We start from the raw sequence: 20,764 nt of genomic DNA on the forward strand, positions 1-20,764 counted from the left end.
TGATTTTCGTTATTCTATTGAACTTTATGCCGAATATATGGGTCGAATTGTGTTGTCTTTATAAAATTACATCAATAAATTGCGAGAGTATAAAATGTTCGGTTACACCCGAACTTAGCCCTTCCTTACTTGTTGTTTTTAGGCTTATTAATTTCTATAACATCTCACGAATATTATTCAAGGTGTGCGCTCCAAGTCAAGTACTCTTGTTACTCTAAACTTTAAACCCGTTTTTCTCGGTCGCGTTTTTCAAAGTCGGTTGTCAAATTTTCTCGAAAACTACTCAACCGATTTTGATGAAATTTTACACAGGTGTTCGAGATACAATTTACTCGTGCTTGAACGAAGGATTTTATTTTTTATCTATTTAAAAAAAATATCAAGCAAATTTGACCGAAATTTTTATTTTTTTGGGAAAAATGGCTGCCAAAATACCAATTTTTACTTTTTTGTCTTTCCTTCGTTCAAGCACGAGTTTATGGTCTTACCTAAAGCACTTATTTTTGTTTTTTCATTTTGGATGATACTGTCAGGAATTATGCTGACATGCTGACGGGGTCACCGGAAATGGAAATGGAGGAGTTTTAATTTTTTTTAATTTCTCAAAATTATTCTTTAAATATACGACAGAAAAAGGATTAAATAAATATTTTTTTACATAGACAAAAAATATTGAAAATAGGCCATTTTTTACGCGACAAAATCCATGTAACCCCTTAATAACGAACATCGGGGAATTGTAAGTAACGAACAACATGAAGAAGACATATGAGGCAAGAGAAAAAAATAAAATAGCATCGAACCATAATTAAAAATATAACTTGAAAAAATTCAAAAGAAATGTCCAAATTGAAAAATGTGCAATTTTATAAAAAAGCTTAAAATTATTGATCAGAACCAAATAGAAGTATAATGCCCGGTTTCACAGTTCGTGCTTAAGTCCTGCCCAAATAAAATCTTAGCTAAGCATTGTTGTATACTGAGTAGTCGTTTGCGTTTCACAGTCGATGCTTATTTTCTATACAATTTTCTTATTAAATATGGTAGCACAATGGAAAACATATGTTTTACGAATGCCATGTATAAAATTATGTTTGACAAGTTGAAATTTCTATTGTATACTTACGGGATAGACAGTTCTTCAATACATTTGACAATGACTTGGACGAAAGATTTTTTTCAATCGTAATTTTGATTGCAATATATTTAGTTTATTTTGCGGACGAAATCCATCTAACCCATTAAGTACTATTCATAATTTTATAAAAATTATTGCACTTTCACTAGTTTATCTTTAAGGTAAATCTTTAAAAAATATGCATGGGTGTGTGGTCAACGTCTTGGTGCTTTAACCGTTGATGTCATTCCTACCTCTTATACAGTGGAACTTCCATAACTCGAAGATCTCCATAACTCGAACTTTGGTATTGGCAATAGCGTTTAGAAATCAAATTTTATACAAATACATCCATAACTCAAATTTCCCTAACTCGAAGTTCTCCATAACTCGAACTCTTAAGTTGGCAATAGATGTAAAATTTCATACAAATTTCCCTCCATAAATCGAACTTTTCGACCAGGGCATAATACAAAATTTAAAATTTTAATATCGAGGCAGAATTTCAAAATTTCGTATAGAGGCGAACAAAAAATATGATATTATATTTATGGATTCAATAAATCATGTATAAATGGCATGGGATACAGATGTCAAGAGCCAAACAAAAGCAAAGTGCAATACAAAAAATAACAGAATACATGTTTTAATGTATTTAAATATAACTTTTAGCGAAGTAAATAAATAAAACTGTGTATAAATCTATATTTGACAGTTTTTTTTGAAAAAATTAAATTTTAATGAAAATTCTATAACTCAAAGTTTTTTTGTGGATTATGGTGATTCGAATTAGATAAGTTGTACTGTATTATCTTGGTGAAGCTAGAATATTGTTGATATTTGCAGTCACCTGCGAATCTCATAACTCAAAAGAACGCGACGTGACGCAGCAATTTTCCGCAATTGTATGTAGCAAAATGGTAAAAAATTTGGCTCAGTTTCTCAGATATATATTTGTGTGTACGTAAATATCTTGCGCGATTACGTATAAATGATTTATCCGTCTGTTCAGAGGTCATATGTATCTAATAAGCAGCCAGAGCGGAGCATAGATGCTAGTCTGAAATAGCCAAATCTGTAACTGTTTTATATGTCATTATACATACATATGTAGTCACCACCAGCAGCGTGGGAATGTTGATTATGCGCTTTGTGCGTGCGACAGTTATGAATGACAATCCATGCACATAATGGAAGCTAGTGCTGTATAGCATTTAACAAATCTTGCAACAAACAAACACATTAGGGTATATAGTACATCAGTTGGCAAGGACAGAGTCCACTTTATTTGTTCACGAAGCACGAGTATGTTTGCACATTTTTTATTAACACGACCTTACCTACAAATTACATATTATGCACGCACGCACATACGAGTATGTATGACGGCACGCGCCAAATGCATGTATCTCAGTCAAGTTGCATAGCTGCTCATAAAGCTTATTAACATTTATTATTCAGCGCTCCCTGCTTGTTGTAGACATTAGCAGCACACACATGTCTAAGCACAAGAGAATGTGCGCTGCTAGCCAGCTATATGTACTCAAGTAATCATAATTTCCCCCTTTCCCAGCGGTCTGTATTGACTTTTACGCAATTTACCTCTACCTTTGGCCATTACTTTTCTCGTTTCTCCTTTTTTCGAAATGCCCGTGCTTTACTAAAAAGGCTAACGGTGACTAATATGCGCGCCATGCGTTCTCTCGCCTACACCAATGCTTGTACAAATATGTATGATCCAGATCGCCTACACACTTTATCATTCCGCTGACAATTATACTCCTCCAGCCCGCTTTCCGGGTTCACGTTGGTATGTCAATTTTCCGCAACTAATGAGCTCCATGTATGACATAAACAATTTTCCAGCCATCTCGCCAACGCTTTGGCAAAACATTACGTCTGCTCCTGTGCGCTTACGTGTGCGTAAGTGCGCTTTCGCATACCGTTCTAATACGACAAGAATGTTCAGTATATACCACACAAACAAAAAATCCACGGCATGTTGCTAGTTTAAAATGCAACACACCCAACTGCTACCGAACAAGGAGGTTGAGATAGGATCTATAGCTCAAGTTACGGTTGAAATTAGGTATTTTTTAGTACTGAACATTTTAAAGCGGGCATTTGTAGCTTTAATATATAGACGTTATCGATTCGCTATTTATTAGCTCACTATATTTGGCCTCTTGTTCAAAATTTTTCTAGGTAAAAAGTTAGCGAAAAGAATCACTCAAATGGCAAATTATTGTCTAACAGCGTTTTGTTTTCTCAAAAAGAAAACTTTACAGCCCTTTCAACTTTAAGTGTTGAATATTTCTTCAGGTTAGGTTGTTCTCAAACATCTTTTATTAGCTTCACTTGTATGTATGTTTGTTTGTATGCTTGTATGTATAACATATGTATGTACATATCCTTAATGAAAGTATACTTTTATAGAAAAGCTATGCATACTTATATAGCGGGGAATTTAAAATGCAAAGACGCACTTAACAAAAATGTGTGAAATGTAAAAAGTAATAAAATTTAGTTTTGTAATTCCAAAGCTAGGCTTATAATAGGAAGAACATTTGGTGGTCATCAAAACAAGACCTACATTAAACACTTCCGAAAAGCAACTGCAATAGAAAACTCGTTTTAATATGTTTTTCCACCTGTATCTGTAAATGGTTGTAACTTTTTTTAGTGGTACTTAAAATATTTGAATATTTGTAACGCCTACCTATAAGTTAGTTAAATAACATATGTTTATATGTTCCAAAACATCTCTATAAAAACCAATTACTAACAGGAAGGTTCTGCGTAAAAGTTAAATACTGCCTAATTATCGATTTTGAGATTTCCCCTTTTATCAGAACTATTTACAGCATAATATCAAACTAAAAAGTTAAAAATAAATATAGTTAAAAAACAAAAATAATTAAGGAAACATATTTGTATTTTTTGTTAAAAAGCGTGGTTGCTTTGTATTATATTTGTCTCATATTGAGCAAATCACGATTTTTAACCTAAAATGAAAATATGTTTCCTTAATTATTTTTGTCAGCATATATTAAGAATTATTTTTAATTTAGTACCGCGTCTAAGTTTTGTTGTAATATACAGCTGTACTTCCATAACTAGAAGATTTCCATAAAACTTGCTCTAGCTAACTGCAACAAACAAAATTAGAGAATGTACGTGTATAAATATTAGGTCTACAACTTTGCTTCTGTCGTATTCCAATAGATGTCTCAAGGGTCAAGCACTGGTCGATTAAATCGATTTTTTTTATATCGATCTTGGACATTTGTCTCAATATTAAACCAACAAAATATTTGTAGAGATCTGTTCGCATCCCAAACTTATTCTCAACTGAAAATGTCACTTCTTGAGTCGAATTCTCGACATTTGCTGGAAATTTTGCTTTTCTGTTTTAATTCCAAAAAAAGTGCGGCTGGGGCTCATCGTCATTTGTAGCCGTTTTTATATAAAAAAAACGGCGGTAGCAAAGTTGTAAACCTAATATATATTTTACAGTTTTTTGAAAATTGTATGATTTAATGAAATCTTCTATAACTCGAAGTCTCACTAACTCGAAGTTTTTTTGTGGATTATGTTGATTCGAATTAGGGAAGTTCATTTGTTGTTAATTTTCTTCTATAGTCTAAAAGTTGTAGTTTATAGAATATTTCGAGGCCTTTCATAGAACAAGGTTTTATTAAATGACCTTATCGGAGACAAGGCATCATATTTTCCCATGTTATACTTACATAGTTTTGAACTGATTTCTAAACTATTTTTATACTCTCGCAACAAAAGTTGCTAAGAGAGTATAATAGTTTTGTCCATAACGGTTGATTGTAAGTCCTAAAACTAAACGGGTTAGATATAGGGTTATAGGATATCTTAATGAAACTTGGACACGTGAAATTTGAATCAAAATGGAGGAATCAAAAATGGAGGAAATCGGACTATAACCACGCCCACCTCCCATACAAAGTTTACGTTGAAAACTACTAAAAATGCTTTAATTCAGTAAGGAAAAGCCTAAAATTTCATTACAAGAAGGTACAGAAGAGCTGCACTCAAAATGGTATAAACAAATTTAAATCGGCGTGGTTCCGCCCACTTATGGGTCAAAAACCATATCTCCGAAACTACTCGACCAATTTTAATGAAATTCGGGTTGTAATATTTTCCTTGCATCCCAATGATATGTTGTGAAAATAGGTCAAATCGGTTGACAACCACGCCAACTTCCTATATACAAGAACTTTGAAGTCGATCTGTATCGTTTACTTTACAATATATAAAGTAAGCACTAGTGAATATATCGGAACAGAACTTATACATTTGCATTTATAGTGTGGCATCGCCCTTCTAAAAATCGCCAATATCGGTCCATAAGTATTTAAGGCCCCATATAAAGGGTGATTTTTTAAGAGCTTGATAACTTTTTTTTAAAAAAAAAACGCATAAAATTTGCAAAATCTCATCGGTTCTTTATTTGAAACGTTAGATTGGTTCATGACATTTACTTTTTGAAGATAATTTCATTTAAATGTTGACCGCGGCTGCGTCTTAGGTGGTCCATTCGGAAAGTCCAATTTTGGGCAACTTTTTCGAGCATTTCGGCCGGAATAGCCCGAATTTCTTCGGAAATGTTGTCTTCCAAAGCTGGAATAGTTGCTGGCTTATTTCTGTAGACTTTAGACTTGACGTAGCCCCACAAAAAATAGTCTAAAGGCGTTAAATCGCATGATCTTGGTGGCCAACTTACGGGTCCATTTCTTGAGATGAATTGTTCTCCGAAGTTTTCCCTCAAAATGGCCATAGAATCGCGAGCTGTGTGGCATGTAGCGCCATCTTGTTGAAACCACATGTCAACCAAGTTCAGTTCTTCCATTTTTGGCAACAAAAAGTTTGTTAGCATCGAACGATAGCGATCGCCATTCACCGTAACGTTGCGTCCAACAGCATCTTTGAAAAAATACGGTCCAATGATTCCACCAGCGTACAAACCACACCAAACAGTGCATTTTTCGGGATGCATGGGCAGTTCTTGAACGGCTTCTGGTTGCTCTTCACCCCAAATGCGGCAATTTTGCTTATTTACGTAGCCATTCAACCAGAAATGAGCCTCATCGCTGAACAAAATTTGTCGATAAAAAAGCGGATTTCACATTTCGAACCGAACACTGATTTTGGTAATAAAATTCAATGATTTGCAAGCGTTGCTCGTTAGTAAGTCTATTCATGATGAAATGTCAAAGCATACTGAGCATCTTTCTCTTTGACACCATGTCTGAAATCCCACGTGATCTGTCAAATACTAATGCATGAAAATCCTAACCTCAAAAAAATCACCCTTTATATATCGAATATGAGGACCTCAGAGCTTCGAATAAATTTTTTACCGAAAATATAGGTGAGTATCTCAGATATTTTGAAGAAATTCAGAGGGAATATTTTTCTTCTAATAATATGTATCCGTGCAATGAGTTAAATCGGGTCATAACTTCCCCTAATGTTCGGGGATTGAACTTTCAATGTATTTATACCATATATACATATATACCGAATCTGTCAGTAAAATTGTGGTTATATTAATAAAATTAAATAAATAAATTGCGAGAGTATAAAATGTTCGGTTACACCCGAACTTAGCCCTTCCTTAATTGTTATTATTAATATACATTTTTTTATAAATCAAACAGTTTTTATAATTTACTAGTTTCTAGTTACCAGTTTGATGGCAAACACTACAAAGCTGTGTTTATTTATTAAAATAAATGTGAAACTTTTCGAACATGTGACCCTTTTTGCCAAATAAGCCCATCAAATAGCCACAATATCTGTTTCACAAACGCAAATTTACAATAGCAACAACACTCATATGTAAAAGCTGTTTTCAAATCAAACCACAAATCAAATCGATTTTCACTATTGAGACACAATCGAATTAATTCAAATTGAATTGCAACGAAATATAGTAATAGAGTAATGGAGTGAAGAGGATTTAGATGAGCTATGTTTGCCGGAATATTGCATGCGAAAGAGCAATTGCCGAAATTATATATGTATATCATATGCACATATTTATGAATAACTGTCAGAAAATCACGTGACAAAAACGAAACATAAGCACATTTGTAGATATCCCTTAGTAAGTAGTGAGTATATGACATGTGTGCTCTGCTAATAGAGTTGTACTCATTCAAGTGGTGCGTGCTTTGAGCGATTTCCGATTCGAAATACTTGCACTCACATACACACATAGGTATTTGCTGTGCATGTAAGCATGACATCCAAAAAATATTGGCAAGCGATAATTTGCTTATCGTTGCATATTATTTATGACACATTAACCTACTGTCAACCAAAAGATATAAATTGCTTGTCGCACTCACATGCGTTATGCATTGAATAATCGAAAGGATATTTCCAGGGATGTCTTTAATTAGCTTTAGGCATGCAAAATGATAAGAGAGTAGTAAGAGCGACGCAATTCGTACGGCAAATGTGAATGATGTAGAAATTTAATTAGTGATTTTACAAAAATACATCAAATCAGTTACATACCTCTTTACATACAGTGATGTGGAAAATATATGATTCTTGAAGTTAATTTTGTACTTTTTAGTTACAATGATGATTCCTATACATACATACATGCGTGTTATGGCGATTAATTATGTCGAACGAACTTCTTCAATTTTTGGAAAATTTATTTCAGACGAGCAACTAGGCATTTTGTCTTTGAGTATACTTCACAGCTTGTTAAATGACAATCAACTCCAGTCCTGTAAAAGTTAAACTCTAAAGTCGAAATATCTGACTTCGAATTTCAAAATAGACTTATTAAAAACTTTATTGTTAATTATTCGAGAAAAAAACTTATTGTTCGAGATATTTGACCTCGAATTTCGAACTTCCTGGAAACACCATTTTTAATTATAGTACATCAGTTACTAAAAGAAGTAAAGGCGTAATCAACAATATCTTCAAATTTCAATGGAATATACAACTTTTCGGACAAGTTTGTATAACAGAATCTGTATGAGATCAATGTTAGATATTCGAAAAAAAGGCCTATATTTCGAACTCACATTTCATCCATGCAACTTTCCCAGCTTTCTTAGTCTTTGTATTTAGTGCTTGAATTTACTCTTAATGCTCACAACTATCGCTTGGTCCCTTCGTGATCATCTAATGTTTAGTTATCTAACCCTAACCCTCTCTCACTCCTTATTAAAAAATTAGAAAAAAATTCATAAATGTTGATAAAATTGAGTACACTATAATACCAAACCCCCCATAATAAGAAGATTAGACAGAAGAAGAAGTTAATGATATCAAAAATATTATATTCGCAGCTTATTATTATAATTATTTTTTAAATTTTTAATTTCGAAAAACTCTGCAAACTTGAATGGTTAATAAAATGGGCGGCAAATTGTTATGGTGAACGGTAAAATTAAAAAAGCAAAGGAGTGGCTGAGTAGCGTCTAGGCAGAGGCAATAAAGTAAGCAAAGCTCTACGAAATGGCAAAAGTTTGCAAACACAAACGAAAAGCTTCACTTTCTTAAAAGCAAAATAAAGACCAAATGAAGTTGAAATGAGAAACTAATCAAAAGCGAGAATTTAATAAGAGAGAAAAACATAACAAAAGCAAATACGAAAGAAGCAAATAGAAAACGAGGTCACACAAGTAAGCAAGTATAACAGGAAATAGACGAAAGAGAAATTGCTTAACGTAATCGCGGGACACTAATGAAGGACAATGAATGCTACTTACTACTTTACCGCTACTACTTTACCGGAAGTGCAGTGGAATGCGCCACTAACGGTATTCCTCTTCAACTCTCTCTTAACTACTTTCTCAAGAAAGATAGTACGATAGGTGCAAGTACTTGCATTATATACCATTAGGGTATAATTAAAATTCTCAAGGAGCTAAAGTTTGCAGGCACACAACTGCAATTTCTCGCTAGTTGGAAGAGCGTGCAAATGAAGAAAAATGGTGCGAAAATAAAATCAAGGAAGAATGTAAACAAGAAAAGTTTTTATATTCCAGTCGAATAGGTGGCCAGTCACATGGGCGAGTGGAGCAAACTAAGTCGTTATAACTATCGGTAGTTACATCGAGATCATTATAAATTTATATAAGAACATATTCGTGTTTATCATATATACCTATTTGTGAATAAAAACTGCTCCCTAGAGGTGAATTAAATGGCAGGAAAAATAAAAACTCCATGTGTTCGGTTTAAAATTCACGAAATCGATGAAATTTCTTGAAGACTTCAGTCGCTCAAAAGCGGGGTTAATAACTGCTTACATTTATAATGATCTTATTCAACGGCTTTTCTGGTTGTTTCACCATTTTTCTCTAAGAAAGTAGATTTTAGAAAATAAAATTTTAACTTTAAATCTATTTTAAAACCTTAAAATACTCGAAAATATTCAAATCATATCCATGTACGTTATAAACTATGTCTAGTTAATTTCAATTGAGCAAACAAACCTCAGTTTTCCTCTCCCTGTTGGCTGCAGTGATTCACATTTATGTGAATAATTATATTAGTATACTAGTAAACTAACTGTTTATGTTCACATACTGCATATTAAGTGCTGCGTAAATTTTCAATTCCCAATTGATTTATCATTATAAAACTAATTACGGCATATTCGTAAAATAGTTGCGTACAATTGCACACAAATGCACAAATTATGCCGGCCATTGTATGTTGAAATTACCAAAGTCGAATTGCAACTCGGTTTCAACCAGAAGCTGGATGTCAAAGTTAACTGCGCGCAAATGAAAATTATAACAACAAAGCATACAAAAACAAAAATAAATAAATAAATAGTTAATGCATAAATATTGGTGCACACGCGTAGTCTACAAACACCTGCTATTGAATTTTCAAATGCCAATAGTGTGGTAGACAAGCACAGTGATAGTTTCCAGTAAGCGAACATCACTATAAGCCGATTTATGTTTGAAAACATATATTTTTTGGAAATGTTTTCATAGAAAAACCTGTACAATGTCCATTATGTACATATGTCCAAAAAATCTCTCATAAATTGATGGTAGTCAAATCAAATAAAAAAATAAAAATTTTATTTATTTAACCATAGTCCGTTGAATTATTTGCTCTTAAAATAGTGGCGGTTCTCACTGGATACTATATAACAGACATACATATATGCGGTTGGCACTACTGTCGACCACAAAGTGCCTTAGCCATATGGAGGAAGGCGACGTGGAAACAAAGTCATTTTCTAGTCGCGAGAGTAAGCCGCTGAACGTAACCTAACCGGAGAATTATATAAACATATGTATATTGTTTTATTAATAACCACTAAGTCAGGAGTTATTATCCTGTTCTTAAAAAGAATTATAGATCATACTGCAAAATAAATTTATTATATAGAGAAAGGGCTGTGTTAGTCTGGTAAACAATGAGGCCATATAGGCCATTAATGATGTCTCCGTAGCTTTTTGTACTGTGGGGCCCCAAACGCCTGGAGCGTTGTCTTGCTAGAGCAGGATGGAAAATAAAAATTCTATCAATATTTTTAAGAGGCTGCACCAGTGAAAAAATAAGCGATTTTCATGAATCTTCGGAGGTTAGAAAAAAAAAGTTCCCTAACTGCTGACATGATTCCGGCCGAATGAGTTGCTGAAACAAAAAAATTCAAAAAGATTATTAAAGTTAAATATATTTCCTATACAATGAACTACGATTTTTGAAAAATATCAAAAATTGACAAGACGGTGGAGTTCTCAAAAAAAAATTCGTTATATTTTTCGTTGATATTTTTTTAATGCCAAAGCTAAATGCTCAGTTTAAATTTGAAGTCGGTCGGTCAATGTATCGTTGAGTTATGATGTCAGCAATTTTGAGAAATGTCGTTTCGAGAAAAACGCGTTTAAAGTTTCGACTATAGCAGCTGTCGTTCAAAAACTATTCAAGATACGATCTTAGCGCTTTCACACGATATTTTTGAAAGTATAATATATATAATAAGCAAATAAGCACGATATATATATAATAAGCAAAAAATAAAAAATATCGATTTTTTGAAAATGTCCCACTGGTATAGCCACTTAAATTTTCAGCCAATGTATTGATTTCAATAGTAGTTGAATTGTCTATTGTAAGTAGGAACGAACAGGAGGAAGCCATAGATGTTTATTTATGGGAGTTTTAACTGTCTTTGATCATAAAAGAAGGACTACAGTCTCTCTACTCTCTCTCTCTTTTTATTTAATGCATAAAATTACTATTTTGGAGGTTAAAAAAATAATTGATATATTGCGATTGAGTTGTATTTATATGTTTTGACTCTACAACCTACTACTTTCTTTCCGATTGAAACTCATGTAATTCGCATAATTCGTCATAAATGTGGTATATCTAAATTACTTTTTCAAATGTTTTTATATTTACGTGCACATAATTTACACCGCCACTTTTCGAAAAAAGAATTTCAAAATTCACCACTTAACTTCAAATCTGTACTGTATATGAATCTGAGTTTGCTGCAACTTCATTTTAGGATTTTATTTGAAAAAAAATTAATATATAAACGTTTTTCAGTTGTGACTAAATTAGCCTACAATGTGTGCAACACATGTTTGTTTTTGTGGCAACATATTTTCATGACCGCTGACATTCGAAATTCATAGACACACCCACACGTGTAGATATATGTGGACGGGTGTGCGATTGCAATTTAATTAAATGTATAAATTTCACAGTTATTGCAACAATAAAATGTTTTTGTGCCACTATTTACGCGAATATTGTTGCATATCTGCGGGCGTAAGCCAAAAGCGGAAAATCGGAAAAGCACTAAAATGCAGAAATACAAATAACCCACCAAACAAACGTCAGTAATATTGTGATTTTTCGCTTGTACTGCTTTCTTCATTCAGATTCAGATCTTTCTTTGATGGTTGGGTCAAGTATATAAATATAATTCCCCATGGTTTCTAGATGAAACATAAGACCTCAAGTCAAGTATAAGGACGTGAAGGAGATCACAGGTGTCACTATTCATTCAACAATGATGTTGAGATCTAGTGATTTAGAATGAGTCTCAAATGAGTCTAAAAGATATAAAGACAGTGAAGTGATATTGGGACTTTAATTGTGCTTTAATTTGCATGAAGGGATGGTTCACAATCTGATGATAAAATTTCCTATTCGTCTCTAAGATTTTGTGTTCTTAAATTTTCTCAATCATTAATTATGCTATACAAAACAATATTTATAAATAAAATCCCTTTCAGAAAAACTAAATCTCTCAAATTCTAACTCCGTAAAGAAAGATAAGTATAGGCCTTGAAAACTTTTAATCGTCGATCAGATTTGTTAGATTGCCATTTTTAAATTCGAAATGCAGCCAGGTCACTTTCCACTTGGTCTTTCCAACAAACTGGAGTGTATTCGTCCATTCGAACAACATGACCTAGCCAGCGTAGCCGCTGTCTCTTTATTCGCTGGACAATGTCTATGTCGTCGTATAAATCGTACAGCTCGTCGTTCCATCGTCTCCGGTATTCACCGTTGCCAATGTTCTGAGGACCATAAAACTATTGCAAAATTTTCCTCTCGAAAACTCCAAGAGTCGTCTCATCGGATGTCGACATCGTTCTGCGCCATCAAGCAGTACGGGAATGATAAGTGACTTGTAGAGTTTGATTTTGGTTCGTCGAGAGAGGACTTTACTTTTCAATTGCCTACTCAAAGTAGCACCTGTTGGCAAGAATGATTCTGTGCTGGATTTCGAGGCTGACATTGTTGGTTTTGTTGATAATGTTGCCGACAATTTCTGTTAAGTAGGTTATCGAATACTTATACAAATAGAAATACATATTTGTGAACCCATTGCAGAACATTGACTGCCACATATGTAAATTCTAATTTCCCCTATATCGGCGCTTGGTACATGAAAATACATTTAGAAATTTGCTGGTTTATTAATTATACTTGAATGTGTGCACAATTAGAATATGGCTAGCTGTTTGATAATTCATTTAATGTTGCTTTCATTCATTAATTTTAATAAATTGTTTTGAATTTCAAAATGAAATGGTGTAATTTCAAATTATAAATAAGTTTGCGAACCGGTGTATGACCTCTACTTTAGCTGGTGTTGGTCGCCAGTTTATTAAATAGAGCTGCATTAAATGTCTATGTGTTATGGTGACTTTCTAATTGTATACACTTTTTAATTGTGTCTATTTGCAAATATGCTCATTTATTATATTTGCAGATAATGCACTACTTTGGTTAGTTTAGTTCATTTGTCAGTTAATACTTTTATTTGCTAAAATTTGGTTCATCGGTTTATTTGTTGATTAAGTAGATAATAAGAACTGAAAGTGCTTCCTGTGGATGCAAGTTTTAAACAAAATTTCTATTTTTTGTATTATTTCTAAAAAATATCCCATTCCCATTGAAAATAGTTACAAACATAAATTATTACTTAAAAATACTTATTACTTATTTGTTTTAAAGTTACTTAATTTAAAGTCAATCAAATGCTGAATTCAGCAAAAAAATAGTTTTGTCCTGCTATTATTGAGGTGAAAATATGTTTTTGACAACCTTTGATTTCTTTTCTATTGTAGAAAACATCAAAGGTAAAAGGTTGTCATATTCTGTCAATTATAGTTGTAACTACCACTCTGTCCCACGGCATATTTTAAAGAACATAATATGTATAATGTATGCATGTACACGTATAATGTCCTAACCATCCGAACTTGGCGCTATCTCGACCAAATCAGATTTTATTGGATTCCACTGTTTATGTTCATTGAGGTCGAAGGTTTAACGAACTTTCAAAACATGTCGGAAATTTTTAATTCAGAAAATCTAAACAAAATGCAGGAAGTTATTCAATAGCGATTTTTTTGGTTCCAAAGCAAAGGTGCGTCATCTACCATAAAGAAGATCTAGTACGACCTAAATTAAAGTTTCCTTTAGTCCCAATATAGCGTCAGAGAAAATTTTAATTAAATTTAACTCTTTTCACCATAGTTTCTTTCATATAAACTACTTTCCCATTTTATTTAAATATCAGGATACAATTTATCACAAAATTGTATTTAATAACAACCGATTAAATAAATTTGGGAAAGAAAATAAATGAAAACACATACAAAAATTTCCACCTCGATTCCTGCACTATATGCAAGCTCAATTAAATTGAAATTTATGCTAGAAATAAAGAACAATTCATATGAAATGACTTGCCAGTGGCCATAAAATAAGCCACACAAAAAAGAAAACGGAAAATTAAATACTATATAACAAAAGTTTGTACAAATTGTCAAAACTACAAAAGCGTTTGTAATGCTTTTTATTAAATGAAGTTAGCGGCGATTTGCGTAAATTAATTTAAAATATGCCTCTAGACTAATATTGCGCAAACGTATATACTTAATAATGAGGTTGGCGAGTAGAGTGGGAGGATGTGGCCAAATAGAAGCGTTTGCATGCAAATGTGACTGGATGCCTGTCTAGCTGGCAGCGCTGTATAATAAAAGGAGTAAGAAGTAAATATTAAAATAGTTTGTAAAAAGACATAAAACGTGCGGGTGTAAAGCTAAAAACGGGATATTTGTTGGCGACCAGGGATAGCGGTAACAGCTGTTAGCTACAGCGGCAACAGATTGAATTTAGTGTGGTGACAAAATAGTGGTAGAGTGCTGTGGGCGGTAAATGCTTTTTAGTTCGGGTTTCTTTGACAGCGCATGTTATTACTTTTCAAAATATTTTTTTTCCGGTTTTGCATTTGCTCAGTGAAGATATTATTTAAATTATCAAACACTACTATGTTTAGTTTAAAGCCAGATCTTGTACACTTTCGTTGATATACTATTGCAAAATTTTGCTAAAAATACTAAAGCAAAATTCTTGAACTATTTGAGACTCTCATATATAGAATAATAGAGAATCTTATTCGCATGCGTTATGACTTGGGATACCGGCAGATGCAAGTTACCAAAGCTGTTTGGAGGAAGGCGAGGTGGAATCATCTAAGCATTTCCTTCTCCATTGTACAGATTTTGGCGGACTGAGGTTGAAACAACTTGGAACGCTCACTTTCGACGAACCTAACCTATTTGCTGGAAACGACATTAGACGTCTAAGAAGTTTATAAGAGATTCCAAACATTTTGCCGAATCATAAGGGTAGCTTTGATCCATTAAGAGTTTTTTGGTATCACAAAGGACAGCGCTCAAACTGTCCAAGTGAGATCTTCCTGCATACGCAATAGCTAGCATACTAGCCTATGCTATCCTAGTTTTTTGATCAGAAAGTACTTTCTTCAACCTTAAATATCTCAATTTGAGCGATTTCGTTCTTTAAACAATCAAGTAACAGTATATAACAATCACTGATTTGTTCGTACCGAAACGTGACCTTTTAAACTTACCTAAACTTTCATGATTTTTAATTCAAACCATAGTAATAATTGTGACTTCAATTCAATTCTAATTAAACTACATTCAATTAATTTTGATCTATTAGAAAAAGAAACAACAACAATAAATGCGCTCTTCCACAGACACATATGTAAGAACAATGGGCTTGTAGTTGTGACGCTTAATTACTCTTAATTACATTTGGTACAGCAAATTTCATAGTCACTTCGCCAATTCATTTGTGATTTGTAATTCATTTTTAATTCAATTAGCACAATAAGAGATGCGTATTTCAATTAGTTTTGTAATTGGTTAAATGGGAGTACGTGATTGTTTGTTTGTTTACTTGTATGAGTAATGATTAATTATGCATTCAGTTTGCTGTGATGTTCAATAGTTTACGAATTCCTGCCAATGCAGAAATTATGCCAGACAGAGCAGACAACGGCTAATTTAACAGAACGAACACACAACCATCACAACGTGACCAAAACGATTTTCACCAATTGACTGGCGAGTCGCTGCAACAATGAAAGGCAAAAGCTTAATACCTCTGTTTAGCGCTTGTTGGCTGTCTGGCGAAATCTGCACACATCTCATGCCCCTCCTTTACACCCAATCGTATGTACGAATATTTGTGTGTATGGGTACGTAAATTGGATGAAAACATTACACATTTTTTCTGTGTGTTCTTGGTGGCTAGTGGTTGGTGGCTGGTTACCGTTTACCGGTTACTGGTCATTGCATGTTGCATGGTTTATTCCGCTTATTGTTGTTACATGATCAAGGGTTGTAATGCCAACAGCAAAGTCAACCGATGATAGTCAATTACATGAATATAAATCTGCTGTTGCTACTGATAGCTCGCGTGTCCCTTATGCCAGCCATAACGTACTACGATGTACGTGCCACTTATGTATGCATATCAAATGCCAAAATAATGAGCTGCTCATGAAGGCACATAACGCTCGCAAATGGCTTAGATTATCGGAAAAACGTGGCGCATCTCTGCAGCAAATACAAACTGAGTTTTACACGCTGTTACGTCGACAAAATTTGAACCCAAACACACTTTGCGTCAATGCGTTAACTGTATTGCAATGTGTTGATGGTCCACTATTTCTATTACCATAATGTTGTTTCATATTGTGCAATATTAAAATGAATACAATTTATGATTTGATTGATTAAATTAAATAATATTTTATTATGACCTACATTTGTTTTTATGTATTTCAATTTCGGTTTAATTTACATTTATTCATTAAAATATTTGTTATTAACTCTTTGCAGCTTTTAGTGTAATCTCTCAGAAGATATGGCATCTCATAAATTGTTTTTGGTGTGTTTACTCTTCGCCGCAGTTGTCATCAACACAGGTTATACACAGCTCTCGGACGAATATAATAGAGAAGCGCTTTCATATGATACACCAACTGAGACCGTTAAGACGATAGCACCAGAAGATATTCCAAAATCGCGTCCAAAGCGTGGCGTATTTTGGGACTTTTTTCAGAAAATGGTGACGACGAAAAATTTATTAGTCGATGTAAGTAATACTTCAAGCAAAGTGATCTGAGATATGATAGTCCGTTTAAACATTGGACTCTTTTGTAGAATATTTTGATCTTATTTTAATAAGTTTTGGTAAATAACAGGCAGTATTTATTGTAAATTTTCGCAAATAAGATCTCAACTATACTTACTTCAAATATTATATTATTTTGTATCCCACCAAATCTATTAACAAGTTTTAGTTATAGAAATAACCCTAAACCAAAAATCTTCAATTCCAAAATAAAAATTTTCATTCCTCTAGTTGACTGTATATGCGAGGAAAGCTGCGCTATATTTTTCAGCTTCCTCAAACTTTGCTTAAAGTAATGGCCTGAAACACATGCAATAAAGGGCGCATCACAAAATTACTATGACGTAATATTGACGCTTACTATACTATATCTTGGGGACACAATGACTTAGGTCCGGCCCAAGCGGTTTTCAGGTTTTTTTTTTCATCCGACCAACCAACAATTTGATTACAGAATACTTTGAATATTTTTACTCAATATATATCTGATTTGTTTGATGTTCCGAAGCTCCTATTATATTAGGCTGGTAAATATCTCCCTTCCGCCTTTTTGTCTTTTGTTCAACAGTTATAGACGTGTAAACATGTAGTTCACTAACGCCGAAATTCCCACTATTTTAAAGTTTTCCTTCGTTAAAGGCAAATCCGCTATCCGCTTTGGGGGATGGTACTCTATCACTTCGAACTGCGAAGGAATGGTTTCGACAATTCAGAGCGGGTGAAAACGACACCATGGATGAGCCAGCCGGTGGAAGACGTCTGACGACGAATACCGATTAAATCATGGAACACATCGAGTTAGACCGCCATGTGACATCGCCCAGGAGATGGCAGTTAGTCACCAAATCATTTCAAACCATCTGCAGAAGGCTGGATACAAAAAAAAAAGCTTGATGTTTGGGTGCCGCATGATTTGACGCAAAAAAAACCTTCTGGACCGAATCAACTCATGCGATATGCTGCTGAAACGGAACGAACTCGAAACATTTTTGAAGCGGATGCTGACTGGCGACAAAAAATATATCACATACGGCAATATCAAACGAATATATCAATATCAATATTGTTGATGACTCGTCAGAAGCCACGGGAGCTCGGATGGGATGGATATGTTATCGCATTCACTATATAGGCATAGTGCCAAGTGATTACCACCTGTTCCTGTCCATGTCGAACGCCTTTGGTGATATAAAGTTGAGCTCAAAAGAGGGTTGTGAAAAGTGGCTGTCCGAGTTCTTCGCAAATAAGGAGGTGGGCTTCTTCGCGGGGGGTGTTATGAAGTTGCCGTCTAGATGGAAACAGATTATCGAACGAAACGGCACATATTTGAACTAAATCCTCCGATCACTGTAACACTTTTTATAAAGCATTGAATAAAGGGCAAAAAAGGGGAAGGGAGATATTTGCCAACCTAATAAATATGGGCATAAATTTCGAAATATTTCATACCCTTTACATACCAGTAAGGCAAGAGTTATAATGCACTCTGGATGAGCTCAGTCAAACTTTATATTTTTTACTGAGTTAATAATAACAACCAATATTACATTGTGCTATGTTTCATTATGAAATACTTACTTTTAAGTAACTTGTTCTCTTTAATTTCAGCAATATGTTGACACAAGAGATACACTAAGCGAAGTTTATAATTTGCTAAATGATGGCTTTAGCGATCCAGCTCCTCGAAAAGCAACTATAAGACCACAAACGAGTACAGCGGTAAATGAAATTAAACAATATAATCAACATAAATTTAAATTTACATAAATACAATTTATTTTAGAAAACAAGCGATGAGGATCAGTCTGGCAGCGCTGAAATGTCAACCACAACCGAGGCCTACCGCGTGTCACGCTATGAACTGGGACGCATTTTGGGCCGAAACTTCCGTGGTTTGCAGCGTTTGACCAAAATCGAATTCCAGGATGCATTTAATGTAATAAAACTATTTTTTTTTATCTGCTATTAATACTTATAAATATTTTATTTATCTATACTTAGCAAACGCACTACAACATACAGGAATACAAGGAGGAAGCACGCAAGCAATTCGCAAATAGCGTTGGCGTGGATAAAGTGAATAAGATTAAAGGCTTAAAAGCAGCTATAGCTGGCTGAGTTGAAGTTCACAACACACACTTGTACATAGCATATTGTTAAGTAAAGCATGTAAATAAGTATGCACTTGAGTCACAGAAGCTGCGAAATGTTCAAATTTGTAAATACACTATGTATTTATTATATTTTAGAATATTATGTTAAATTGTAAAAAAATTAAATTTATATCATAATTTTAAATCGATAATAGGCAAATTAGTAGTAGTAGTTGCATGCTACATTTTATATTTGCCTATTTTAATGAAAAATTGTGCAGACGATAAGCATTTTTTGTAATGTAGGTAGTAGGTGGCAATTATTTATGCTGTGATAGAATTTTTTTAAAAAATACAGATACGATATAAAAATTAAATGTACTATTATGAAAAATAATAAATGGTAATTTAATAAAAACTAGTTGTAAATTTGTTTTCATTTTCAGATGGCCACCATTTATCAGTGTCGCGTAAACAAATTAATTATAAGCGATATAATCGGAAATTATTTAAACTTTAATTATTATAAATATTCTAAATTCTAGTATTGTAAAAGCTTATACTGCTAGGTGGCAGCACCACATTTTTTTTTGGTTTTTGTCAAAACTGAACTAAATTTTCATTTGAGCACACTATTTACATAGGAAATAACCTATTGCACTGTGTCCTTAATCTCCTGACAATATCACGGATAACTGTCAATAACCGAAGCAAGCATAGAGCTTTTTATTCAACAATTTTCTTTTTTACCTCAAGCATTGAGTGTTGTCACCTCTTAAACGAGGTTAAAATAAACTTTTAAAAATGTACACATATATATACATTCGGAGTTATGTGAGCGAACTAGCGTATTCCCAGTGTCAACACATTAATACCCAGACGCATAAACGTTTTCTTTACAAAACTTAAGCTAGCGCGCACACACTTATGTACACACAAACGCACATTGTGGCTTACTTTTAGCAGCAACACATCCACCAGATAATAACACATCAAATTAAAAAGTTTATGTCAGAATTTTATTGATAAACTTTTGGTCGCAATAGTCGTTGTCATTTGACTTGTTGTTGCTGTTGTTGTTGTTGCACTTGTCGCTAGCTAGCGAACTTTGGGTTCGGTTACCCCGTCTGGGATGTGCCAGCAGTCAAACAGTCAGCCAAGAAAAATGAAAACTTTAAAAACATAAAATCATACAACGAGTACGCAATGCACAGAAGCTATGCATATGTAAGTACAACAGTCATAAGTACAGCGAGCAATAGTACAAGTAGTTGCCGCAGCAACAACACACGCAAATCAAATCACACTATAGTGTTTGTAGTGAGAGTTTTGCGATTTTTTAAAAACCACTAAAACTGTCATAATTCGATACTCACGAGACAACTGCCTTGCCGCTTTTCTTATTTTCTTTTTTGTCTAGCGATTCCGTACACGTCTAAGTTCTTTGGGTGCACAGTGGTCATACGTCACACCGCAACGAAATTTTCACGATTTATAATATTAGGCCTATAGCTGGATTTGTGTGAACGTT

At 33.7% G+C, this 20,764-nt stretch overlaps 1 protein-coding gene and 1 long non-coding RNA gene across 2 annotated transcripts; one reads left to right on the forward strand and one right to left on the reverse strand.

Moving 5' to 3' along the window:
• The first annotated feature begins 16,870 nt into the window (after nt 1-16,870).
• LOC105213934 (uncharacterized) lies at nt 16,871-19,614 on the forward strand. The gene is made up of 4 exons (XM_011187049.3): nt 16,871-17,101; nt 18,749-18,859; nt 18,924-19,076; nt 19,142-19,614. Exons 1-4 carry the CDS (start codon nt 16,871-16,873, stop codon nt 19,256-19,258), a joined length of 612 nt encoding a protein of 203 aa, XP_011185351.2. The 3' UTR covers nt 19,259-19,614.
• Nucleotides 16,872-17,437, reverse strand: LOC128922100 (uncharacterized). Its single transcript, XR_008471366.1, has 2 exons — nt 17,259-17,437; nt 16,872-17,058 (listed from the first exon to the last, which is right to left on the reverse strand). It is a non-coding gene; the product is annotated as an uncharacterized LOC128922100 (long non-coding RNA).
• Nucleotides 19,615-20,764: the final 1,150 nt, after the last annotated feature.

This window comes from Zeugodacus cucurbitae, chromosome 5 (assembly GCF_028554725.1).
Source record: "Zeugodacus cucurbitae isolate PBARC_wt_2022May chromosome 5, idZeuCucr1.2, whole genome shotgun sequence".
Taxonomy (NCBI): Eukaryota; Metazoa; Arthropoda; class Insecta; order Diptera; family Tephritidae; genus Zeugodacus; species Zeugodacus cucurbitae.

What these genes read in the sequence shown, in the direction of transcription:
- LOC105213934 (XM_011187049.3), top strand. Translation starts at nt 16,871, where the DNA reads ATGGCATCTCATAAATTGTTTTTGGTGTGTTTACTCTTCGCCGCAGTT. An exon ending in CGAAAAATTTATTAGTCGAT is followed by an intron (nt 17,102 to 18,748) that starts GTAAGTAATACT and finishes CTTTAATTTCAG; the next exon opens with CAATATGTTGACACAAGAGA. An exon ending in GACCACAAACGAGTACAGCG is followed by an intron (nt 18,860 to 18,923) that starts GTAAATGAAATT and finishes AATTTATTTTAG; the next exon opens with AAAACAAGCGATGAGGATCA.